The sequence below is a fragment of the Larus michahellis genome, chromosome 8 (genome assembly GCF_964199755.1).
Source record: "Larus michahellis chromosome 8, bLarMic1.1, whole genome shotgun sequence".
Lineage (NCBI taxonomy): Eukaryota > Metazoa > Chordata > Aves > Charadriiformes > Laridae > Larus > Larus michahellis.
Window position 1 is genome coordinate 55,207,187 of NC_133903.1, and position 26,875 is coordinate 55,234,061.

Below are 26,875 nucleotides of genomic sequence, written 5' to 3' on the forward strand. Positions count from 1 at the left end.
TTCCAAGCTTTTCTCTGCAGTTTAATAAAGGTTTTATCAAATACTTTCCCGGATTCCTGCAGCTGCGGCCGTGCAACGTGGTCCCAGGCAGGAGAACCTGTGTGGGCTCTGAGCACCGATGCTGCACCTTCTCTGGAGGGTCGGGCTGCCAAACCCGCCGGGAGTTCAGAAATGAATCTGGGTTCTCCCAGACAAGATTTCAGAGAGGAAATGAGGATGGGTGCTTTGGGGGGTGATGAGGAGAGAAATTTCTGGTAGTGCTAGGTATAAAACCTAGAAACTCCGTGTGAGTTAAGTTTATTTTGTTTCTAACTAAAACTGATTTTTGCCTAAAGTTTTTCCGTACCGCCTAAATTTGGCAATATTAAAATTTCACATTGCTTTGTGTCCCTGCTACACAGAAACCATCGTCTGTGACCAAAGAAACCTGCTTTTTGTACAAATCAGAAATGGCGCTGCTAAACTGGTATATCAGCTGAATAAAAACAAATCAAGGTCTTAGTAGAAATTTAGGGGGAACTTGAGCAAAACAAACAATATTTGCAAATTTGTTTGACTTCTAGTTGCAAGATCATGGGTGTTTTTTTTTGAAAGTGTGAGAATTCCTGGGAAAAAATGATTCCTGCTCCCAAGAACATCACCAGGTTGGTTTTACCTGTGCACAGGGGAGAGGGAGAAACAAGCTTTGGCATCCTTGTTCCAATATACCAAAAATACCTTGAATTGGTATTTTTTGGAGAAGGATGAAAAGTAAGAGGTATGAGCAGAGTGTAGTTCTGGTCCCAACTCGGTCATTAACCCACTGGGAAAATGCTCATCGACCATTTCATGTCTTGTTCTTCTTTCTTCCTTGCTCCTCCTCCTCATCTCATCCATTGAGACATCAAATTCTTGAAAGCCACAGTCGTGCAAAGCTGCATCTTTCTACAGAATCCAGCACGGTGCAGCCGGGATTTCCACTGGCACTGTTAAGCACTGTGGAAATATAAAAAACTGTGGCGAAAGACAGGGGGGGCGGAAAACCCCAAGCTTGTGGTTTTTAGAGGGTAATTATGCTGAGCTGAATGTGGAGAGAACATCGTGGCTGCAGCCAGTCTGGGAAACTCGAGGAAGTGCAAAACTGTTGAGGATGTTGAACATAAGCTGTGCTCTACGTGGGTATTTTGTCGTAGGGCGTCTGGCTGAGGTTTGAGATGTGCCTTGCAGTGATTTCCAACCTAAATATTGGCGTATTTGATGATTCGGGAGATGAAGCTATTCTCAGTGTTGGTCCTAAGGGAGATATCTCAGCCGAAGGTGAAGTGCACTAAATCAGAGCTCCCTCTGCCAGTTCTGGCAAGTTTTATAATCAAAGAGCACGAAAGGAGAAATGGCAAGAAAATGATATATATGTGTGTGTGTGTGTGTGTATATATATATGTACGTGTGTGTGTACGTGCCAAGTTTCCATTGCACTACGAGGCACAAATCCCAATGCCACCTCTGCCTGCGGTGACTCAAAACACCCTTGTCCCCACCTGGGCTCTGAGTGCTCGGGACTTCCACAGTATCCATACGCTCTGTTGGTTTAGCTTGGTGTATTAAATATCTTTATAAGTCATTAACGCAGACGGTCTCGGCCCTGGGGTGGCCACTTTATTTAATTGTTGGTTCTGGTGGTGTTTTGTGTCTTTACTTAACATAATGAGTTTTGTTAACGTTGCTGAGCTGTAGCTTTTGAATTACTCTCAGTGGTAAGTAGCGCTTCCTTAAAGATCATTTTAATAGGCAAGCAAGTATATTTTAAACAGAGTGAATGTGGCCTATAAACTACAGGAGGGTTTGAGATCTGTACCCACGGTTACATTCTGACCTTGGTTCCTGCTTGACTACACAACTTGGGAACGTGTTATTTACCTTCTTTGTTCTTCACTTTTTGGCCATGCGACGAGCTACTAATAATCACCTGCCACAGAGGAGTTTCTGGGTGACTTGGAGGAAAGTTGCTGTGTAGCTGCTGAGGACTGTTGTTATCATTCTTCCTGAATTTTATGATCTTGAAAATGGAAACCTGATGGAGATGCTCATGGTGAGGATGGGTGTCACCAGCATGGAGCCACCACCCACTGGGTAGCACTTGACCACTCAGAACCCTTTAAGGGAAGGTGCTGTGTTTTCCCTGAAAAGTGACTGTTTCTCCTAACAACCAGTACTTGAGGGGCCTTGCTAATTACGGCACAGGGATAATGAGAAACTTGGAGAAACTCTTGAGTCCCCAGAGTGGGAGCTGTACCTACATACCCTTACACAAATATGGCAACACGATGGACTTTCTAAAGAAGAAGATTCTCCCTTTTTTAACCTTTTCAACTCTTTCTGTACAGTGAGTTTTTCCCCGACCCACATTTGTGTGTAAAACTGTTTTTATTAAATGTTCACGTAGGCATTTTTAAACAGAAGTCAGAATAGGTAACGTTAACAGATTGGGTTACAGGGCTGTAAGCAGCAAACTTATTTAAGGTTTTGGTGTTACTTCAGTGTAAAGAACACACTGGTTTTTTAACATTAGGGTTTTTTCTTTATGAAAACTCAATGTGTTGATCTTTACACGTAGATGTTATGTGTGTGTGCATATGATACATAATTGCCTTAATCTCTTCCCTCCTTGCTTCTGCCTTGGCTTCTTGGCCCCCAGTTAGACTTCAGAGATTCAGGAATTGTCATCACATATTAAACAAAGTCTGTCAAGTCCAGTATTAAGTTTCCAAAAGCCTTTAACTGTTTGTAAATCAGACATAAAACTCTTATCAATCCTCAAATCGAGCTGCTTGTAGTTGGTGTTGGGACCCAGGTTATTCTTCTCCAGGCACATACAAGAGAGGCCTTGAATAACCGTACCTCCAAGTTCGACCTCCCTTTAACTCTACTTTATGTCTTATTTTTTCTTCCCAACCTGTAGTTCTTGCTGATAATCTGAAGTCTAACCCAGGAATTAAATGGCAGTATTTCAGTTCGGAAGAAGGCATTTTCACCGTTTTCCCGGCCCACAAGTTCCGGTGCAAAGGCAGCTATGAACACCGCAGCAGGTACGGTTTGTCTCCTTGCAATGTAGTGGGAAAAGCACTAAAAATGGATTCCTCAAGCACTGACTTCATTGCAGCATTACGCTTTGCCAAGACGACAACGTTCATGAGTAACTTTTAATGGGGTCCCTTGGGTTTTCTTAGGTTTGTTTTTTTTAAAGCACTAGGTTTCACTTTTAAGAAACTTTGAGGTGAAGTGAAATTACGTACAGGTTCCTCACCTCTCCCAAATCAAATAAGCTGTAAATAAGCAGTAACTTGTAAATTGTAGGTCAGCCCATAGGCAAAATTTATCTTGTATTTGACTCATCCTTGACCCCCATTAATAAAGTAGTGAATGTGTATTCTACTGATTTGGCGGGTGAATCGCTTTGGGGAGGGGGGCGGAAGGATGAGAGGCTGGAAAGGGCATAGCTAGGAGCATCTCTCCAGTCTCCACCCAAGGTTCAAGCGGCACGTTGCGGATAGCAGTGGAAACTTTTAGTTTCTACTAAGAAAACTGTAGGAAAAAAGGATCAAATGGTCACGTGGTTTTTTGTTTGTTTTTTTTTTTTTTGCTGAGGGGAATATTCCTGTTCTGTAGGCGTGAAGCAGAGCAGTGGCAGTGCAGTATTTTTTCCCCTAGCTTTTGCTGTCAAAATGATGGGACTGATCGAGACTCAAGGGTGGAATCCTCTGAGAAAGAGCAGTGGCTGTAGCGTCTCTGGTCACACACTAGCTAATTGTACCAGTTAATCAGTCTATGTGGAGGGAGTATCAGCACATCTAGGTACGTTTCTGCGTAGCTGTTGTGGTTTAACCCCAGCTGGCAGGTAGGACCACCAGCCGCTCCCTCACCCCCCCATCCCTCCCCAGGAAGAGGAGGGAGAAGAGGAGGGGAAAAGGAAAAACTCTTGCCGGTTGAGATAAAGACAGTTTAATAGGACAATATTAGAAAAGGAAAATAACAATAATAATTAATAGTAACGACACAAGTCACTCTCACCACCTGGTGAATTGGTACCATCCCGAGCAGTGATGGCGAGTACCAGCCCCCTGACTAACCCCATTTATATACTGGGCATGACATCTATGGTATGGAATACTCCATTGGCCGTTCCATTGTTCTGTCTAGGCTTCTTCTCAGCTTCTGTGGGAAGCTGAAAAAAGTCCCTCAAAACTATAAACATCACCTGGGAACAACTAAAACAATATGTATTATTGACACTCCCTTCATAGCAAATCTGAAACACAACAACCACCAGGACAGTAGCCGAGTGTACAGAGCCTCAAAGGTCTTTGGTTACCTGTCCCTGTTGAGCAATCAAATGTTTACAGATGTTATCTTCTATGTGTCATCAAAGTTGAAGCGTCTGGGCTTGATTAAATTCTCTGTGGCCTTGGAAAGGTGCGGTCTGAAGACGTGAGAACTGGGGGTACCACAGTCTTGATTAAAATTTTGACACTAAAACCATTGTTGATTTCATCCAGATCACCACGTCTCGATTGCAGTTTCTCCATGGCTAAATAAGGGTTATCTTTTTGCTAGTATTTACTTCAGAGGGTAGTTTGGGTGGATTAATTAGTTAATACTTAAGTGCTTTGAAGATCAAAGGCCCTATTTAAGTTCTAGGTATTAATACCGGTGTAGAGCTGCAGGCTGTTTTACAATTAAGAGCTGATTTGTGCCAGTTGTTTATTGCAGTGCCTTGTCTAAAATCTTCTGCATTTCCTTTACTCTTAATAAGATTTCTCTGGCTGCCTTTGATATAATAAAATTTACATCATAAAACTCTCACTTGACTCTTAACTAGTTTTGGGCCTGGACTAAATAGGGAAGAGAGTCCTGTCCTTTTTTAATTCTTCCTCCTTGATGAAGATCTTCCTCATGTGTTGCAGGTTGAAGCCTTGGTGCGAGAGCTCGTGAAATCTTTCACACATCTCTCACAGTATCGAACTGGATCTGAGCACGGCTTCACTGAAAATGTGGCTTTTGATGTTGGCACAAATAGACACATGGCAGCGCCAAGAGCCAGAGTTAACTCAGATTGGCCATGGGGTTCAAAACTGCTCAGACCCAAGGGGTTGTGGAGCACGATCCGTGTGAAAGTGCATTCCAGGGCACCAAGAGAAAACCCTTTCTTGGCTAGAAGCCTTCCCTTATTACAATAAACCGAACACGCTATGCTAATGCAACTCTGCGCAGTTGCACAGGTTTTTACTTGTCAGGTAACCAGCAAATACCCACTATTGCACTTACTTTTACATGTGAGTAAGGTTCCCGGCACCCAGCATTTATCATGAGGCGTTTCTTGCTTGTCAACACTTAATCCAAAGCTTGACGTGAGCTGCTGCAAACAGTAATCCCAAACACTGCTGCCGCATGAGCAGAATTGTTTATTCCTAGCTGAAAGTGGTTGCTGTGACAGAGGGAGAAGGATCTGACACCTCATTTTGGTTAAAAAAAATCAGGAGAGCGAAAGTGAGGGCTTTTTCTGCGTGTTCAGATTCTCAGTTCATCTTTCCTAGTAGAAGTTTCCCTTGCCCAGAGAAGCTGTGGCTGCCCCATCCCTGGAGGGGTTCAAGGCCAGGTTGGCCGGGGCTTGGAGCAACCTGGGCTGGTGGGAGGTGTCCCTGCCCAGGGCAGGGGGTGCCACTGGGTGATCTTTAAGGTCCCTTCCAACCCAAACCATTCTGTGATTCTATAAAGGCAATAATTCCTGTTATAATTCATTGTTTCTTGGTGGGATGTTTTTGTTTTGAATTCTCCACTGTTTTTGCTGGTAAACATTTTAGTGGAAATTACAAGATGACTCAAGACAGTGGTTTGGGTTTTGTTCTCCTTCAGGCCTGTCTATGTTTCTACTGTTCGACCTCAGTCCAAGCATATCGTCGTCATTGTGGACCATGGGGCTTCGGTCACAGAGACGCAGCTTCAGATCGCCAAAGATGCTGCTCAGGTTATTCTGAGCTCTATAGATGAACATGATAAGGTGAGATTTCTCCAAGCAATGAGCATCTTTTCATTGGTTTCAACCACACTCAGTGTTTTCAGTTTTCGTCCAAAGTGGTGTTTTTAACTTGTGTTCCATGGACTCATGGGGATCTGTGGTCTACCTCTAATGGGTGACGAAGACTCGAGCTCACTTTTGGAAGCCTGTATTACTGCAGGGGAAACATATGGGGATCCACAGGCTGAAAAAAAGTGAAAACCACTGATCTAAGGCGAAATCCTGTTTCTGAGTAATCTTTAAAGACTCCTTCATCTTGGCAGAGACTTTCGGTGATGGTCAGCAGTGTGATACAGCGTGCAATTAGGAGAACCTTTCTCCAAGCCTGACAACTTCTGAAGTACTAGATTGCTTTGAGCAACTCATTTTACCTCTGAGGCTGTCTTTTTTGCTTGTGAAAATGGAAATTATTTATTCTGCTGCTGTACTGGAGCGAGCTGAAACATAATTAGTGCTTGGAAGATTCCCAGACAATCGTGATACCAGCAAGGAAAGGATAAAGCCAAGAAATCTGGATTTTATTTCTTGCTGTGCCGCAGATACTCTGCTCAACAATGAGAAAGTCCCTTAACCTGTAATTTTTTTGAGTAGGGATTGCAACCGGGGGCCCATAAAGTGCTTCTGCAGGACCACAAGCAGTCCCCAGTCTGGTCTTCACTTTCAGTAATTTTCTGTTAGTAGGACCTTGATCGTTCTCTCTGCTTGTTTTGCATTATGGTGTTTCTATTTGTTTTTTTATTTTTAATAGGAAGGGAGTTTCAGTCAAATCAAGTTGAAGAATAGCTGATTGTAATCTTTGCCTTAACTCCTGTCGTTAATAGTACAGGAAAAAACACTTCTGTGCTTTTAGCGAGTTTTAATACTGTAAATTAATCCTTATATGTAAGCAGAATTAATAGTACTTTAATTTAAGTGTCAAAAGTATTTGTCTTAATGTAGACCTGTAATGAAGAAAATACATTTAAGACATATATTACTCGGTCAGTAGTTTAGTGGTTATGAAACCTGTTATACGGGTATATAATTACTGCTTAATTCTATGACTGTCTTGCGTCAGTCACGATTTATAATAAAGCATGACACTCATTTAATAAGACCGGTATGTTGTGTTTATATTAATGCGAGTGGTACAACTACATGCCTTAACTTATTTATGGGATAGAAATTGATGGTAGCTTTGGCTGAAACATTAGAACAACATAAGGCTTTGCCTGTGAAAAGCCCTTAGAGGTTTGGGGTTTGGGTTTGGTTTTTTTTTTTTCATTTTCTGTGTGCACTCCACTTTTCTGTAGGCACTCAAGGCTCTCCTGAAAACGCTCTCTGCTGATTTTGTTTTCGGTTATCTCTAGTTCACTCAGGCTCCTGCCCGGGACAGTGTATTAACTATTATGTACGAGCAGAGTGAAGCTGACTTCGTCTGCGAAACAAAGACTGAAGTCTCTTTTTCTTGAAATCACCCTAAGTCTAATCCTTTTCAAATTTGATGGATTTATGCCTCAAGCATTTATTTTTGAACAATTGAATTTTAAATCCACGGAATCTCTTCAGTTGGCTTTTCATTGTGTTTCCTATATCGGTGCGTAAAGAATTATAAATGGTAAGGTAATCCAATATAGTTTCTTCTCTTTCAAGATCTCCGTGTTAACCGTGGCAGACACAGTGAGGACCTGCTCGCTGGATCAGTGCTATAAGACGTTTCTGTCTCCTGCCACTAGTGAGACAAAAAGGAAGATGTCCACCTTTGTTAGCAGTATCAAGTCGTCTGACAGCCCTACGCAGCACGCAGTGGGATTTCAAAAGGCTTTCCAGTTGATACGAAATACAAACAATGGCACAAAACTCCAAGGAAGTAAGTCCCTTGTTGTGCAATCCTGATTATTTCTGAGGCTTGCAAATGTTTTCTTACTTGAGATTCTCGCTTTGGCGAGAGGAGGCGCTTTGGCGAGAGGCCAAAGGAGTGTAGTAGTGTCTTGAATATTCAAAAAAAAAAAAAAGCGCACCTGTTTTTATTAAGTAGCATTTACTTGATCATAGAATTATAGAATAGTTTCAGTTGGGAGGGACCTTAATGGCCATCTAGTCCAACCCCCTGCAATGAGCAGGGACATCCTTAACTAGATCAGGTTGCTCAAAGCCTCCTCCAACCTGACCTGGAACGTTTCCAGGGATGGGGCACTGACCATCTCTCTGGGCAACCTGAGCCAGGGGCTCACCATCCTCAGTGTAAAAAAATGTCTTCTTTAGATCTCATCTCAGTCTCCCCTCTACCAGTTTAAAGCCGTCCTCCCTCATCCCGTGGCTCCCCTCCCTGCTCCAGAGTCCCTCCCCAGCTTTCCTGGAGCCCCTTTAGGGCCTGGCAGGGGCTGGAAGGTCTCCCCGGAGCCTTCTCTTCTCCAGGCTGAACCCCTCCAGCTCTCTCAGCCTGTCCTCCCAGCAGAGGGGCTCCAGCCCTCCCAGCATCTCCGGGGCCTCCTCTGGCCCCGCTCCAACAGCTCCGTGTCCTTCTGCTGTTGGTGCCCCAGGGCTGGAGGCAGCGCTGCAGGGGGGTCTCCCCGAGCGGAGCAGAGGGGCAGAATCCCCCCCTCGCCCTGCTGCCCACGCTGCTGGGGATGCAGCCCAGGCTGCGGGGGGTTCTGGGCTGACAGTGCACATTGCCGGGGTGTGTGGAGCTTCTCACCCACCAACACCCCCGAGTCCTTCTCGGCAGGGGGTATCTGGAATCTTCATGAGTGACTGTTGAATATGGCCATTCCCTTTTAATTTGTTTCACTTGTCGACTTTCTTTTAAACTATAATATGAAATCACAGGATTAAATTGCCCGATAGCTGAATCGTTTCCCAAATGTGTGCGGGGGGTTCCTTTCAATAAAAATTGCTGTTACTGCGGGTTCATTGACTTACTGCGTAATCAGCATAACTGGAATCCTACGGAAGTGGCCTGTTTCTCAGCGAAAAGGGTTTTTTGAGAATACCAATTATGGGTGATATTTTATGGAATGTGAGGTTGGCCTGGCTGAATTTTCCTGTATCTAAGAATATCCTGCTGAATTTTGGTGTACGCATTATGGGCTTTCTCCTTCCCACTCCCAAGATTGGGGGGTTTTGGTGTGTGTTTTTGTAATGAGGATGTGGTGAAAGATGTGGAAAAGATGGATGTGAAGTTGAGTGGCACGTTTGCTTGCCAGGAAGCCGCGGAAAGCAAATTCTTGAAGCTGTGCTCTGGATGCTCGTTGGAGTTGAGTAATGTTGCCAGTGCCGCGGCAGGGTGGAGAAAGCAGGCTCATCTTGGTCGGTTTAGTCAATTTACGGAACGCAGGTCCCATAGCGTGATCCATTGATTGCAAATTCGTCATTGTCCTGAAGACCAGGTACCAGCTCAGAAGAGTAGAAATCAAAAAGAAAAGTCCAGGAATGAAAGTGGTTTGGAAAGACTAAGGAAATGTGCTCCTACTTCATGTGACTCCTTCCATTTATAAAATGGTGCTTTTGCTATTAAAGGTTCAGCCAATTTCTGAACTTCAGGCCACAGATACAGTGAAACGTTTGTCTGACTGGACATTGCTTAGCTGAAAGACGGGGTTGTCAAGGGCAGGTTTTTGCCATCCTCTGGCAATACGATGAAAAGGGTGCAACTTCCTAGAAAATACAAAATAAAATAAAAAAAAACTCCAGCGCTGCTGAAGCTGGCTGGGATAAGATGCATATTAGTCATTAGTGGTTATTCTAAGAACATCAGCTGGAGGATCTTGCAGCATCCTCCTACATATGTTTTATGGATATTAGGATTAGAAGATTTTGGCATGTTCTTCATTAATGTGAAAACACCTACTTTTACTAGGTTTCATACCAAGTAGTTATTTTGGGGCACAAGTACAGAAAGTTAGAAGAAAAGGCAAATGCTTTGGATTCAGGTTTTCTCTAAGTGTGAAAGATTTTGAAGACCTAATGCGTATATAGGAAATTTCAGAATTCATAGGGTGAGACACAATAGGTTGGAGAAGAGGATGTTTATAAAGCATGCCTCATTTTCTTGTAAATAATCTTTTCATCTTTTTAAAAAAGAAAAATAAACCTAGAGAAAAAATATCATTCATTTCACTGTTAATTTTCTAACATCCTGTTCCTGGAGAACAATGTGTGGGTGTGTCGGGGAAGCTATTGAGATACGGCCTTGCTCCCGAACGCGCACTGGGAAAGTTAGAAGGGAACTACTGGTAAGAGATGGAGGAATTGTGCTGTTGAACACGTCCCAGTTTCCTGCCTTATGCTGGTTCCTGTTGCAGTGCTGCTCAGCAGAACCTCATCCCAAAGTGTTAAGAAACCGCTCTGCCACCGAGCACCACCGTTGCCTGAAAAAACTCTAGTTAAATAGCTAGGTTGTATACGTGTGTGTATATATATATATATATATATAAAAAACAGCTATGCTATAGCCTAGGAAACACGTTAACAATTTTCCTTAAACCACAGCCAAAGCTGTATTAGTACCTGGCTTGGCTTTTTTTTCCCTAGTTTTAGCTTCTAAATAACTTGGTAGGACAAGAGGAACCGGCCTCAAGTTGCACCAGGGGAGGGTTCAGATGGATATTAGGAAAAATTTCTTCGCGGAAAGGGTTGTCAAGCCTTGGCCCAGGCTGCCCAGGGCAGTGGTGGAGTCGCCATCCCTGGAGGGATTTAAAAGCTGGGCAGACGCGGTGCTGAGGGACACGGGGTGGTGGGGGTTTGGGCAGTGCTGGGTTAATGGTTGGACTTGGTGATCTTAAAGGTCCCTTCCAACCTAGATGATTCTATGATTCTATAAAAAAAGGCAGAAATTCCCCCCAGATAACAGCTCCTCTTAACTTGTTTGTATCAAAAGCCAATTCTGGCTGAAATTCATGAATTTCAAGTCACGGTGACAAAATGTACACGTCAAAGCATTCGTACCTATTTAAAAAAATCCACAGCAAAACCACAAAAAAACCCAGATGAGACAACAAAGTTGGTATCTAACCAACTAACCTCATGTGCTTCAGATTATATGGTGGTGTATCATCCCTACAAGTGTCTTAATTATATGCATAAAGTACTTTCAGTATTGAGATATAATATGATGAAACAGGATGGTGTGTGAGCCGTGATCTGAATTTACACGTTCAAAGGCTTTGAGGCAGGCCGTTCGCTGAGAACACACTCAGCTTGAAAAACGTGTTCAACCTCACGTGAAAGGAGCGGATGAGGAACGGCGGGGTGTCGCGGCGCGTTTCACGAGCTTTACGCTCCAGCCGGCAACATCCAAAAGCGTCGGGTGCCTTCCATCCTTCGGCCTCCTCCAGCTGTCGCCCTGCGAGTCGGGGGCTAAATTGCAGCAGTGCTAATGAAGGCACAAAGAAGCAGTGGGTGAAAAAGGGCTTTTGCAGGGATTTTTGAGTTTCTCACGTAGGCTTGTTGGGGTGCTTCTGCAGGGGCTGACCTGGTTGCACAGCCGAACCTTAGTGGAAGAGGGAGGATGAGCTCAGCGATGCCGAGCGCCCTGCGCTGCTCTTGCAGCAGCAACAGCTGGGAGAGCACCATGGGCTTCTCATTGCAGGACGGGAGAAGAACAGTGGGTCAGGAGTCAAAACTTGCAGGCTTTTTGCTGTTCAGCCCTCTCCATGGAGTTAGAACAGCTTCTGCAGCATGCTGCACCCTGGCCTCGCGCGCTCCTGCCTGGTTGCAGCCAGGCCAGAAGGTGCTGGTGGGGTCTGCTCAGGAGAAACAAGCCACGGTGCCTCTGGGTGGCTGGTAGGCACCGAATCAAACTGGTGTTTGTTAAACAGAAGTTTAATAACGAAGGGTATAATTCATAAGCCCACGGTGTGTTCACAGAATCTTCATGGTTGGAAAGGACCCTTAAGATCACCGAGTCCAACCAAACAACCTACGATCTCTGCCAATAGTTTTTCCATTGTAGATTCCTGCGAATCTCACAGATGAAACTGTTGGCAATACGTGGTTGTAAGCAGATGTAAGGGCTCTTCCCACGTGGCTTTCCTGAGTTAAAAATCTAATGCACTTTCTGCTATATATATATATAATTCTTTTTAGATACCGATATGGTCATAATTTATCTCTCGGCTGGGATTACATCAAAAGATTCCTCGGAAGATGATAAAAAAGCTACTCTACGTGTCATCAATGAAGAAAATAGTTTCCTCAATAACTCGGTCATGATTCTCACTTATGCGCTTATGAACGGTGAGAAAAGTTTTTGTGTTTCCAGTGGGATGAAAATTCCCTTTCGTTGTACAGCTAGTTTATCAAGCTCATCCAAATGGAATTCCACGCCTTATTGGGAACAGTTTGTTAATGGATTTTGGCCTGTGTAATCCAGAGGCTGCATCCAGATGTTACCTCTCGTGTATAAGCCTGTGTGCCACTACATGCTTGTATATCGCAGTGCAGCTGCTCAGGGTATAAACTATTGTTGCCGACATTGTCTAATGGCAACCAGACTGAATTAAATTTGATAATTATTGCAACTGTAAACTTTCCTGATGCTGCCTGTGTTTCCTGGTGCAGCAAAATGAGAATATATGTGACTTCTAGCCCAGTCATTAGCCAAGGAGCATGAATGTAACATCAAACGTAACCTGAAGTGCTTTGATAACTTCGGACCCGATTTAAGAGTAAAGTTAAACATGAAGATCGCACACACGGTAGTTTGGTATTCTGTGCTTTTTCCAACAGAGCGTTTTCAGTAAGCAGGCTATATGCTGTATTACTAAAAATTGCACACGGACTCTAGCCGAGGAAACGAATGCTTACGCTGATGTATCATTTGACTGTAAATTTAAATACTCATTTGAGGCCTAATATGGACAGAAGTCTTTGATTTGTCCGCAGGAATTGAGCTTGAGACTCGTGTAAAATATGAAACTAATGTTTAAGCTACAGAACAAAGCCTGTTATCTCCAAAGGCGTATAATATGCTCCTGGTCCTTTATGCGGAGTAGCCACCGGTGGAGAACAAAGAGCTGTCCTGTGGATTTATGGGTCACATAACTCTTTGTTAAAAGATCTTTGTTTAAAGCGGTGATGTGAACAGCGTGTTGAATTTTTGCACAGTGCAACAGTATGTGAGAGGCAATCTTATTAAATTTTGTACTAGCTAATTACTTTTCCTAAAACCATGCTAGTCTTTTGGCACTTATGGCTTAAATAATTATATTCTGTCCTACAGTATAGCGTATGTATCGTTTTGCTTTTATTGACAGTCCTTTGGAGTAAGATACAGAAGCCTTGATGGGAAGTAAGCCGCTTCTGTCTCCTTCCTTCTATTTCTCGCATCTCTGTTTCAGAGGGAGTGACAGGTTTGAAGGAACTGGCCTTTCTGCGGGACCTGGCAGAGCAGAACTCGGTGAAGTACGGGGTGCCGGACCGAACCGCCCTGCCTGTGGTCAAGGGAAGCATGATGGTCCTGAACCAACTGAGTAACCTGGAAACCACAGTTGGCCGCTTCTATACAAACCTCCCCAACCGGATGATCGATGAGGCAGTCTTCAGTCTGCCTTTCTCAGATGAAATGGGAGATGGTAAGTGCTTACATGGAATTTAGATATAAAACCAAAAGAGATAACGTTCCCGTTGCTTACATATTCTCAAATATCCTGTAGTTGTATAAGGTGATGCTTTTAGGTGTGTTCCCAAGGCAAGTATAAAATTCGCCTTTCATGCCAGCAGGTTTTTTTATCTGCAGAAGGTCTAGTTATGAAAAAAGTGGTAATAAGACATGGAGTAGATAGATTCAGGTTGGATTCTCGGGGTGAAATTTGTTTTTATATATGTGTGTGTATACAGCACCCGTAACTCAATTTGTGGAGAGAAGTCCTTTGTGCTTGAGGGGAGGAACCTTGTCATGTTGAAACGAGAGCCGTGACCATGCTGCGCCATTGCAGCGTTCATTATTTCAGTACTTCTGTACGTCGTGACATCTTACAGGCAGACTCAGGTCCCCACAGTGGAAGAGAGGAAAAAGCTGTTATCATTTGAGCCTCCCTTTCCTCCTCTGCTGTGGAGCCACGGACGTGACTTTGAAGTCATCCTTCCTGCTGGAGTTCCCGTTATTCTGTCTTTGCCCCACAAGCAATGGCTCTTCATAACTAGTTTAGCATCCATTCCCCACTGCCCAAAGACAGATTATTAATTATTGTCCAGAATTTGCTATCGTCAGCTCTTCCTTTGGCTTCGGCACACTTGCCGTGCCCCCAGTGCTGGGCAGAAGAGGGAGCCTGAGCTGGCTGGTGGGGGCCCGGCCAGTCTGGGGCGCAGGATACACTGAATTTAGTGGAAGCCTGGTGATGGTTTTTCCACGGACTGTGAATGCATCCAGAAAAATACCTTAACACAGCAGATGGCTACAGTCTGGTTCTCTCATCAGTTTCTAATTTATGCTGTGGTGGTGGCAAGGTGCGTGGACCTGCCCTTTTACCTTAAAATTAGATGCCCTGTTAACAAAAACCGTGTGTTCAGCTTGATCTGATCTCACCGCTACGTCCAGTCATGGAGAGACGGAAGGTGTAGATATCGATAGAGACTTCTGGGAGCGTACCAGGATGTGTGTGAGTTGACACATGTGCACGAAATGCAGAAATTAGTTTAATGTGTGCTCAGGGTAAGCGTGCGCTGCACGGTGATGCTATTTGGATTCTTGCCGGAGGCAGGTTCAGGAGGTTGGGATGGGGCTTGGGCTGCTGCCACAGCGCTGGCAGAGCTCCTGGATGCACACCTGGCCTCGGGTCTCACTGCCGGAGCTAACCCTTCCTTAAGTGCCATCGTGGTAAGCTGCGGCGTGGCTGCTCCTTTCCCTTTGGGTCTGGTGCCCTTCCAAAAGCTCAGGGCACATGCTTGGAGGGTTGGAACTGGAGGGTTCTTGGGCAGTTCACCTGATACTCCTCCGGTACTGCTCCAGGCCTCTGTACAGAGATGTGACCGTCACAGTCAAGGTAGGAAATACAGCAGTGACTTCATATTGCTGTGACAATTGAGGAAATTCTGTGTTTCTTCATTCAGGACTTTGCATATTCTTAGTCTTGGCTAATACGTAAGAGTAGTTGAGGGTTAGAATCATAGAATGTGTTAGGTTGGAAGGGGCTTTTAAAGGCCATCTAGTCCAACCCCCCCACAGTGAGCAGGGACATCTTTAACTAGATCAGGTTGCTCAGAGCCTCATCCAGCCTGGCCTTGAATGTCTCCAGGGATGGGGCCTCCACCACCTCTCTGGGCAACCTGTTCCAGTGTCTCACCACCCTCATTGCAAAGAACTTCTTCCTAATGTCTAATCTAAACCTGCTCTAGTTTAAAGCCATTGCCCCTCATAGTTTTCAAGGGCTGCTGAGTTTAGGTCGCGCGTTTGCCTTGTGTGTTGAGTCCCAAAACAAGTTTAAGACTATTCCTGAGCAAATCTCTTCTGAGTCAGAATGCTCCCTACTTTCTGCGTTTCCTAACCTCGGTAATTAAGCTGTATTATTGCTCTCTCGCAAAGCCGTATCCCAGCATAATGGAAAATTTGAGCAACAGAAGGATGAGAAATGGTGCAATAGAGGAGGTTTGTCTTACATAAATATCAAAGCGTACTTAAAAGCTTATACATGCAAATTAATTTTATATTGGTTTGAGGGAAGAGAGTCACTGAATTTCCAAATAGCAGTGGTGTAGAAAGTAAGAGAAATGAGGTATTAGTGCGAGTTCTTACCTCAGGTACAAGGTGAGTCTCAAACCAGTGTGTAATTACGGGTACGATTCCCAGTACCAGTGGCCACACTGGGATTTAGTTAAGCAGAGGAGGTTTAATATTCTGAATAAACAATTAGACAAGCAACAGTTCGTCCCTGTTGTTGCTTTACAAGTACAAATTCTCTTCCTCCCTCCTCCCCCTATTATTTAAATTGCCTTAAATGATGTTAAAGGAACAAAATACTGTTTTGTTTTTTCATGCGAATGCATTTCTGATCTGTAAGGCGTCCACTTGTAAACTGACAAACACCCCAAAACGTTGATTGTGCTGTGTGTTTTAATAAATTGATTAAATCTACCTTAGGTCACTATCAGAAACATACATTAACTAATTAGGGAGAGTGACTAAAACCAGCCAGACGTGACAGATAACCTGCTCAGCTTCCCTGTGTGCGTTCCAGTTTTTATCCGTGTTCCAGCAAGGAATAATATATAAAATTTAACTGTATAATATGTTGAAATGACAAAGCGCGTGCTCATTCCTCTAAAAATAATTAACTAGAAATTATTGCTGATGGCTTTACATTATTTCTCTCATTCTAAGGCCTGATAATGACTGTAAGTAAACCCTGTTACTTTGGAAACCTGCTGCTTGGGATTGTTGGAGTGGATGTTAATCTCGCCTATATCTTGGAAGATGTCACCTATTATCAAGACTCCTTGGGCTCCTACACTTTCCTCATTGATAACAAAGGTAACTTTTTGGCTCAGACAATCTCCTCTAGTCCCACTGAGGCCATTAACCATCAAAAGGAAGCTCTTAATTCTCATGTCTCTAAATAGTCTGTAGTAATCGATGATATTAAAAGAATAATTGCATGTTGTTTGGTTAGTTTTGGAGTCGCTTGGTTAGAGTTGCTGAAGATTGTAGGTGGATTCATGGTTTGAAATTTCTGTAGTGGAGTTTTGATGTGGAAACACTGACTTGCTGTGGGGATTTTCTGCATGTGTCACGTTGGAGGTTTTCTGGATGTGTAGGGCAAAAGGCAGAACTGGTGCGTACGTGTGTTCCGCTCTTTTCCTCGGATCCTAACCTCTTTTTATCGCTTGGTTCTTGAAGCTGTCTTTCATTCGCAGCTTACCTAGTTCTTCATTTGCAACACTTTTAATGATAATATTGCTCGCTCGCTGACATTGGTTAAGCCTTTGCAAAAACTGTATGTAGTTATTGCATTCTTTTTTTCCCCCTGTACATTTTCATCCTGGGCTCAGTTTTTAAAATGCATTCGCTGTTTGTGTCTTTATTTTTTAGGATACACTCTTATGCACCCCTCCCTTACCAGGCCCTACCTGCTGTCTGAACCTCCGCTTCACACAGATATTATCCATTACGAGAACATTCCTAAATTTGAGCTGGTGCGACAGAACATCCTTAGGTAAGGAATCTGAGTTGCAAGGCCAAACATTGGTAGTCCTTAGGGCACTAGAAGCATTTCTAGAGGAATTTTAAGAGAATGTAGGGTAAAGTTCCTTTTCCTACAATATCTGGATACTCGGCTGGAATTCCCCTCCATCCCCCTAAATGCAGAACAGTTGTGGTTTGGTTTTAACTCCAACTTTTTTCATTTTATCATTTGTTGTGCTGAGCAGTGGTTTCCACAGCTGATCTGGGGGATACCCTTTCTAATGTCTCTCTTCCATGTCGGGAAGATTTCCCACTATTTGGTCTGGGGTTTTCTTTATCCTTTGTGTTATCTGAGTATGGGTTTTAACTCAAAATGTGGTGGTATGCGAGTGCGTTTTCAGCATACGTATACTTTTCTTTCACCTAAGACAGGTAACAGTTAATCTCTTCATGTCTTACGGTATTTTTATAAATGTGCAGTAGGTGGGTTTTGCTTAAGAGCTTTCTCAGTGTGTAATAAAGTGCCGTATGTTATATTTGCCAATGTAGCATTCCCCTGGGCAGCCAGATCATCACAGTTCCCGTGAATTCCTCGCTGTCTTGGCATCTAAACAAACTGAGAGAAGTTGGGAAAGAAGCCTACAACGTCAGCTATGCCTGGAAAATGGTAAGGAATAAAAGTGACGCTGTGTCAGGATGGCATAGAGTAAGTTCGTATATTGAAGAGAGCGTTAATATATTGAATATAGTGAAGCGTGAAGTATTGCTATATATTGAAGTATGAAAGGTTTTAATTACTTAGAAACTGCATGAATGTGGAGGTTTTTTGTTACAGGGAAGAACCAGTGAAATTGCCATTTCAGGTTTGTTGCTGTGTCATCTTCAGCGATGTGTCTGTATGGATACGTGTGTGCTCTTTCTTCACGAAGGCGCTCATTTCGTAAGGTGTACGTAATGTACAGTCACGTGGAGATTATACTCGTGCTTTCCCAATGGAAGTAAATCTCTGCTGGTCTGGATGTCATACCACAATCCAGGTGACACGAAAATACCTACCAGAGACCACATCAGAGTACAGTGCTGAGGCAGAGCTTGGTATTAAGTCATTCTTTTGCTTAATACTGTTGTTATGTTTGGGGCAGAGTAACACAATCCATTAATTAACGTAATTGGGAAAATTTCAGCTTCTCATTCTGATAACGATCTTGTTTCAGAGCTGTATCAGTAGCCAGTAAATGATGTTTGCTGTAATTGAACACTTTTTTTACACACACGGGTTATATCGAAGCTTTCATTGAAACTGAGCATGATGTCTATGCAACAGGCTTTCTTACCAGCTGGAAGAGCTTTAGGAGAGCGCCTAGCACCTGTCTTCCTTTCCTCAGTCTAACTTTTGAACATATCTGAACACTAATCTTGACCCAGGGATTAAAATGGAATCCAAAGGTTAAATATAATCCAGGTGAATTTCACTGATGCCAGAAATAATTGGCTGCTTTTTTGTGCCAACAAACTTAGGAGGGTACTTATGGATCATTTCACAGTATTAAGTTAAATCCAACCTAAAAGATTAAGCTGAGCAGTTTTAAGAGATTAAATCTGTCATTGTGTAACAGAAATTCACATAGGAGTGTGTCTGGAGCTAATTTCCTAATGTTGTAATGCTACATTAAATATCAAACACCCTTGCAGAGCAGCTGGGCAGCTCCAGGTTTTGCTAGTCTGAGGATCCTTAAAATATACAAACCAGTAAAGCATGTGACACATGCAGCACACAATTAAGAGCGGTAATGATAAAATCTTATTTTTGACAGTTGATTTGTCTGTATTCTTCATAATGGGAGTGCCAGTGTGTTTTTATCAACTGTGAACCTGAAGCCTCTCCTCTGTTCGTGACACTTCAAAAGCTATCCACGAAACAGCGTTAGAAGTCATTGCAAATTAAGGAATAAGATGAAGGTCTTAATGCAGTCTTTTTTCCTGAAAACTGAATGTTTTTATTCTGTGTGTAGAATGTGGAAAAGTATTTTTTGTACAGCTTAATGGCTTCGATACACACAGGGTAGTTACAGACTGGAGCGTGGCTGTACGGAGCTGAGCTGCCGTAATGGAGTCTCTACCCTGCATGGACACCGGCAGGGCTGGAAAGTTTTGTCTGCACAGTCCTCCTCTCTGTAGAATCGAGTCCGTAATAGCCTCTTTGAAAAGGAGTGACCTGTTTGCAGAGAGAGCAGGAATTGCGATCCTTGAGAGCATGGCGAAGTGTGGTGCTGCCTTCCGGAACGGGACGAGATGAGCAATTAAAGACAAGAGAATGAACGCTAAATAGAAAAGGAGTTCTGTACCGCCTCCGCGTCATTGTTTCTGTTTGGTGACTTGCCTCTGCCTTTCAGGTCCAGGACACATCCTTTATTCTGTGCGTGGTGGTGATACAGCCAGAAATACCTGTTAAACAGCTGAAGAATCTCAACACTGTCCCCAGCAGCAAGCTCCTGTATCATCGGCTGGATCTGCTGGGCCAGCCGAACGCCTGCCTGCACTTCAAGCAGCTGGCTACCTTAGGTAAAGCTTTCCCGCAGTTCCTCTTGACCGCCTCGGGCATGTTTCTGTAGAGCGTGGCAGCAGAAAATAGAACTCTTCTTACAAAACACTAGAAATACTCTCCTCTTGAGAGGCTTTTATTTCCAAGGCTGATTTTTTCTAATCAGCTGTTATCTTCTCATAGCCCTTTGTTGATCGTAGCTACCCTGCTCAACGGTGAGCACTTGTGTGGGTGAATGCAGTGGGATTGCTCATCGGAGCACAAGATAAATGCACCCGGAGTCTTGCTCCATCACCTTCCCAGAAGGTGAAGCAGGAAGAGAGGGAGAGATGTCTCACCAAACTTAAAACAAAGTTCTGTTCTCTTGGCTGTAAAGCAGCTTATTGACAAATAACACAAGTAGGATGAAGTCCCAGCTGGTCGTGCAGGAGTACTTTTTGACTTTGGATTTAGGCAAGTTTTTTGCTGCCATAAGCATTTAATACCACTGATCCGGAAGTCGGAAGTTATGTCTGTGGGGGGAAACCGAGAGCTCCTGTGGCGTGATGGTTTCCAGACCCTTCCTTACCTGCTTAAAAAGTCTCAGGCCGCTGATGCCTTCCTGATTTTCATAAGCTAAACCGATTCTACTCTGACTAATTTCTGTAGTTGCTCAAACATTACTGGAAAGAGGGAGAGTCTTCATGGCAGTACAAGTTCTGGTGTCTGGAAAGGATAGAGAACATTAAAACCATAATATATCCTAAGAACATAGAGATTTTCTTATATAAGCATCCCGAGTTGCAAGCTTTCATATTTAAGTATTAATCTTGGGGTTTTTGCTAAAATCTGTGCTATATTATGAGAAGTTCTGAATTAAGTGCTTTTGTTTGTAGCCAGGTTTGAAGGTCTCCTGGGGGATTAGTGGCACAGTCGTGATATTTTCTTAGCTATATTGCAGTGCCACAAATAGCGAAGTGAGATTAGACTGGAGGAGTTATGGAGGAACTTGATAAACCTATGGAAATTGCTTTGCCGATTGTTTAAAATACAGGGGTTTTTCTTTCTTTAATGCGGTGCCTCGTCTTGATTATCTTCTATCCAGAAAGACAAGATATAAATGGAAAATATCCAAAAAACGCAGTACTAAGCTGACAAGTGGGAAAACTTCATGCAAAGCAAAATGCAATCGCATCAGAATATTCGGTCTGGGAAGCAGATGAAGGACTGTAATGGAAGTTCATAAGTGATGACTGCAGTGCATATGGTTGCTGGATGTATGGTGATGTGTTTTAGAGGAACGTGGATAAAAGCAGAACGCTTCACATACTCCAGGGAAATTTTTCCTCTGGAGCCCATTACACACGGGGAAATGGGTTTCCATGGGTCAAATATTCAGAAAAAGCGTTCTTCTCAACCTTCAGCTCTGCGTCATCATAATCATTTTTCTCTTTAAAAAGAAAAGGCTGCCTGGTATTGCAGTTTCTGCACAACGGAAGTTTACTTTCTAGTCTGTTTTGAAAATCACCCCAGACAGCTACGCTATTATTGGTAACTCCATCTTCTGCGCATGTAGGTCTCCATTTGTTCATTATCTGTAATTGAAAGTGCTCATTCTCGTTTTTCTCTGCTGTATCTAACCTAGACATGGATAATTAATTTCTCCTTTAGCACAAAATCTCTTCTTGAGGGAAGACAGCTTCTGTAATCTTTCTAAAAGTAGTAATTCAGGAATTGTTTAGACTTTGAGAACAAGGGCACTGAAGTCTACCAAATAACACGTGGAGATCAGAGTCAGTGGACTAACTTTGTGTATTTTGAAGCAAGAAAGGTAGCTGATGTGCGGTCTGAGTTTCGTCAGAGCCTGGGGAGGCAAGTTGTGCTGGTAAATGCTCTGGTTGCAGTGGAGAACTTCACGTTTTCTGCCCTCGCTCCCAGTCCCCCCGTGACCTGAAGGAGCTGCGCGTGTCGCACACTGAAGTGTGGGAGAGTGGAGGAACAGGCGGAGGTACCCATGCGTGGTACAAATGTGTTTACTGTGCAATGTCTGCGATTCATTGTCCTGAACTTTCTCATATTTTGCCTTTTTTTTTTTTTTTTTGTCTTCTAGAAAGTCCTACGGTAATGCTCTCTGCGGGCAGCTTCTCTTCTCCCTACGAACATCTCAGCCAGCCCGAGACGAAGCGGATGGTGGAGCATTACACAGCGTACCTCAGCGACAACACGCGCCTGATCGCCAATCCTGGCCTTAAGGTACGTCCTTGGCGCTGAGCGCTCCGGTCAGCCCCAGAGACCTTGGGTTCCTGGTGTCCAGCACCTTCTTCCAGGAGGGGACTAGCTGAGCCATCCGTCTCCTGATGCTCACAGGGTTCTGGAGTGGGGGTTTGGAGCCGTGTTCCCATGCCTGGAGAGATGGCCGTGGGCTGCAAGGCCCAGGAGAGAGGAAGGAGAGGGCTTCCTCCCTGATTAGGGGGGGGAAAAGTTGACAAGCAGCTATTGAAATAAACACGGGAAAAATTAAAGCTATGGTAAATTCTTAGCAGAAGTATCTTTGTGTTCTTAGGAATGAGAAATTTCTATTTTGTGTGCAAGTGGAGCACTATTTATATTTATGTAAAGTACAAAAGCAAACTCTAAAAGCTGCAGAGATAACGACAACAATATTTCATTATAATAAGCTTTTCCTTTGCGTGGAATGTGCCAGATCCGTCTGGTGTGAGAAGACTTTAAACAAGTAATTGAGTTTAGATGATCTCTGATCGCTCTTTGGGAAACCCCGCGAGCAGCTTATTATCTTTTCATGCAAGTCTTAGAGGAACCCTGCTAGGTCCGCCTTTGTTTTGCAGTTCTCTGTCAGAAATGAAGTAATGGCTACCAGTCACGTCACAGATGAATGGATGACACAAATGGAAATTAGTAGCCTGAACAGTTATATTGTGCGCCGTTACATAGCAACCCCCAATGGGGTGCTCCGAATTTATCCCGGTTCCCTCATGGACAAAGCATTTGATCCCACCAGGAGACAATGGTGAGTTTTTAGGGTCCTGTTATCAAAGCTTTGGATAATCTTGGAGGGCAATAAGGAAAATATTTGGGATCGATTTCATAGCCTGGGTTTTTTTTTACGGCCAGCTATAAACTATTTAACTGGAAATGTTTTCATCGTGGGTAAAAGGCTCAGGGCTTAAATACAGCTAGTTAAAACCTTTATTGGTTCTAATCTCAACCCTTTTTATTTTAAGTGATAGTTTCTGTTTCATATCCCTGCTGTGGCAGATGGGAATATAAATATGCAGAAAACGACCATCCCCTTTAGGGATTAGCTGATTCAGGAGCGTTTTCAGCTCTTTCTGCCATTTTTGGATGTTAATATTTTAGTCTTTTTGTTTGTTTGTTTGTTTACAGTGTGTTTCCTTGCTAATTCAGAGTAGGTGTTTGCCGGCTCAGCTGTGCGCTATTAATGATGCCCTAGCATCCGATTTGGGAAAATATTTGTATCCATTACAAGCGAGAGCCTGCGAGACGAGAGCGCTCTGCACTGTGTTGTCTTGAGAGGAGTCACCCAGGTGCTGCCACGCAGCGACACGTCCCAGCCCTCCAGCTCTACGGGGAAGGCTCGGAATTGCTGCTGGCATTGGCCCTGCCGTACCTCTCCTGACCCACGTTTTCCCTGAAAAAACTCATTACCACAGCTACTGATTAGCTTTTCGTCAGGTTTTCTTCCCTTTTTGTTGCTATTTGTGTTTTTGCTGACAGATGCGCTGATGGAATTTTGCCCTCTTTTTTGTCGTGAGATAAACAGGGCGCATTCATGTTCTAAATTAACTGAATGCGCTTTTACAATCCCTTCTCCCCATGTTAAAAGCTCTCAAGTTATTTTCATTATTGGCTTCTGGAGGGTTTGGGGTTTTTTTCCACTTTTACACTTCACTGAGTTTCTCAAACCATGGTTTTGTAAAGACCTCCATGTGCGGCAGGGCATGGTGTCTTATTTTTTTATATAAAGGCAAACGGCAGTGTTGTGGAAAGAAGATGCAAACAAAGCACTAGCGGTGAAGTAGAATTCCGAGCGCAGTCCGGAGTCATGGGTTACTCTACTGGAAAGCAAAGTAATTGCTTTTTCATACGCAGAAGTGTTTCCAACAGTTGGAATGTTTTATAAACCTTCTTATAGTTGACACAACCGTGGCTCAGTTTATGTTGACAGTAAGTTTTAAAAGAGATTGTAAGTTGTAATCACTTTCTGACATCTTTCCAGATTTTCACGTGTGAATTCTGCCTGTAGGACGTCCCTTCTCCTGCGTTTGCAACGTCAGAATTTTGTCAGTGTTTGCTTTGAGTTTGAGACTCCGCTGGCACGAAGTCATACGTTTTTCTGGGGAAAAATGTCTACAATGACATTAAACGTACTCTGTGCAGAAGTAAATTGAGCTTTTTTAATGCACTTGTATGTGCTGAGGAGCCATTTATTGAGCAAGTCTGTTTTAGGTCCGGGTCCTAATCAGAATAGGCACTTGGTTAATATTAAGAAACATTAATTTGGTAGCACATCGTTCATAGTGTGCAGAACTCAACGTTTGTCTGTGTTTTGCAAAAATCAAGGATACTGTCTTAAAGTTTACAATAACCCTTTTTCTCTGATTTTGAGTGTTTCTTTTGGCTGCCCGTAGGTACTTGCATGCGGTGGCTAATCCAGGACTAATTACCTTTACTGGTCCCTACTTAGATGTCGGAGGGGCAGGCTACGTCGTTACCATCAGTCACACAGTCCATTCTTCCAGGTAAGTCGTGTTTGGAGGTTTGTGTCAAGCAAGAATACTCTTAATGATCAAGATGTGCTTTGGGTAGGAGGAGAACATGCTGAGCGACTCTTGTGTGTTCAGGAACCGAAAACCAAACCTGTTTTTAAAGTGTTCTTGATGAAATGTGGTATAACCTCATGTAGATTCAGTGGAAATAGTACATTGAAATACTTGTCAAAAATCCATGTTATATGAATAGGTTTATATTCTGTAGCTTTATTGATACACAAATAATAACCGCATGTGGAAAAAAAGATTGACTGGTGGGAGTGTGCTCCTGGGTGAACATGAGATGCCATGTGTGCAAGACAAGGACCCAGGAGGAGGAGAGGGATCACAGAATTGCCCAGGTTGGAAGGGACCTTTCAGATCATCGAGTCCAACCGTCAACCTAACTCTGACAAAAACCATCACTAAACCACATCTCTAAGTACCACATCTACCCGTCTTTTGAAAACCTCCAGGGATGGTGACTCCACCGCTTCCCTGGGCAGCCTCTTCCAATGCTTAATAACCCTTTCAGCATACAAATTTTTCCTAATATCCATCCTAAACCTCCCCTGGCGCAACTTGAGGCCGTTTTCTCTTGTCCCATGGCCTGTTCCTTGGGAGAAGAGCCCAACCCCCCGTGGCTCCCCCCTCCTTTCAGGGAGCTGTAGAGAGCGAGAAGGTCTCCCCTCAGCCTCCTTCTCTCCAGGCTGAACACCCCCAGCTCCCTCAGCCGCTCCTCACAAGACTTACTCTCATGATCGCTTTCATTAGGCAGCTTGGGATCTGTTCCCTCTCTGCTGGTAGTTAAAGACTTTTTCGCCAAGACAGCTAATCTTCACATCTCCTAAAGTTACTCACACTTCACACATCTGAAGTTGTACGTACCAGGGCAATGTTTGGAAGGGAATAAGAGCTGAAAGCAGATCTAGTGAACTGCAAATAGAGGTCAGTCCACAAGACTGTTTTAATTAAAGCTCTGCCCATACTCCAGGAGCTGGGGGAGCTCCTCTCCTGGGCTGTTTGAATTCAGTGCTTCTGGATTGGGGGCTTTCAGAAGTAACGAGAACTTGAGGAGACGCCTGTAAACCTTCAACTGCCCTTACAGGATTGCAGAAAACAAATCAGGGTGGAAACAGCAGCCTGTGCCTCTGGGATCAAAATCAAAATTACCATTATAGCCATACAGGAAGAAGCATTTTCTTTATTTATTAGTCTTCTATGACTTGAAGACAAGGAAAGGGCAAATTCTAATGTATCTTCATTCAGAGTTGATCAAGAGAATCTCGGTGTTTCCTTTATTCTTAGTACAGTGAATATTCCCACTAGGAGAAGTGTAGTCAGTCTCTCTAGGAACATCTTGTCAGTGCTGGAACGCCGCTTTCCTCAAGGACCAGGCCTTTTTTGTTTCAGCTCCCTCCTGGCCAGGCGCCCAGGCTAAAGCTGAGGTTTGCCTGGAAGTTGGGTCAACTTCAAGTTGCCTGAAAGCTCAAGGCAAAAGTCAAGGTTCAACTTGAAGTTGCCTTAAAGGAGGTCAGTTTATAGAATATGCACGAAACCTTTCTAGCGTAAGCTCCCCCAGGTTTCAGAAATGGTAGTTACTCGTTTGTTTTTTTTCACATGGAGTCTTTTCCGAGACTTCCCCTGAGCATGTGGCTTCTGGACACGCTCCATCTAAGACCCCACCAGTACGAAGGTAACTTCTAACGTCGCGCTGGTAAATAGAAAGTGCAAAGCCAGCAGAGCTCGGGACTCCGCTTTCCTCCTTTTCTCAGAGGCGTCTCGCCTTTGTTTGGGATTTCCCACCGCAGGACATCTGCCTGTCTTTTTTGGCAGGAGTATTATCAGGCCCAATGCCTGCGTGGTGCTTCTCACAGAGGAATTTACTTCAGGGAAATAAGCACTTTTGTAAGAAGAGAAGTGCAATTAATCAAAATTCTGATTTTTATCTAGCAAGTGACGGTTCAGTTAGCTTTAAGAACTTCAAGCTCGCGTGGGTTATTAGAACATGATTAAAGAACGGTTAAACAAAGTTTGGCAGATGTGAGTGTGATTCCTGGGTAAATATGACCTCTAAAGCTCACAGTCACATGCGGTTATAATCCCCAAAGAGGTCTTAGTTAAAAAAACAAAAAAAAAACCAAAAAAAAAAACCCAAAAAAACCCCAGAGGGGTGGGGGAGGAATCAGTGGAGTTAACAGGCATACTCGCATTAGAAACTGCTCTGTGGGTTTAAATAACAACGTTAATTTATCTGGAACTGACGCTTATCTTTCATTCCCGTTTTATGTATATCTTATTTCTTTATTGGAGGCTGGGAATAGAAGATTCATGCAAGAAGTTATTTAATACAGCTTGCATCAGCAAACCAGAAGGATTTAATGCTTAAAAACAAAGCTAAAATATTTACAGCA

General features: G+C 43.5%; 1 protein-coding gene across 2 annotated transcripts in view; it reads left to right on the top strand.

Moving 5' to 3' along the window:
• Positions 1-26,875, top strand: part of CACHD1 (cache domain containing 1) — a 114,325-nt gene that overhangs the window by 69,366 nt on the left and 18,084 nt on the right. For both annotated transcript variants that reach the window (XM_074597568.1, XM_074597567.1), the window contains exons 5-16: positions 2,939-3,065; positions 5,890-6,034; positions 7,685-7,901; positions 12,119-12,268; positions 13,372-13,605; positions 16,350-16,499; positions 17,058-17,181; positions 17,700-17,817; positions 19,544-19,712; positions 21,782-21,924; positions 22,518-22,699; positions 24,342-24,452. In XM_074597568.1, the coding sequence (XP_074453669.1) occupies positions 2,939-3,065; positions 5,890-6,034; positions 7,685-7,901; positions 12,119-12,268; positions 13,372-13,605; positions 16,350-16,499; positions 17,058-17,181; positions 17,700-17,817; positions 19,544-19,712; positions 21,782-21,924; positions 22,518-22,699; positions 24,342-24,452 (1,870 nt within the window). The remainder of the gene's footprint in view (positions 1-2,938; positions 3,066-5,889; positions 6,035-7,684; positions 7,902-12,118; positions 12,269-13,371; positions 13,606-16,349; positions 16,500-17,057; positions 17,182-17,699; positions 17,818-19,543; positions 19,713-21,781; positions 21,925-22,517; positions 22,700-24,341; positions 24,453-26,875) is intronic.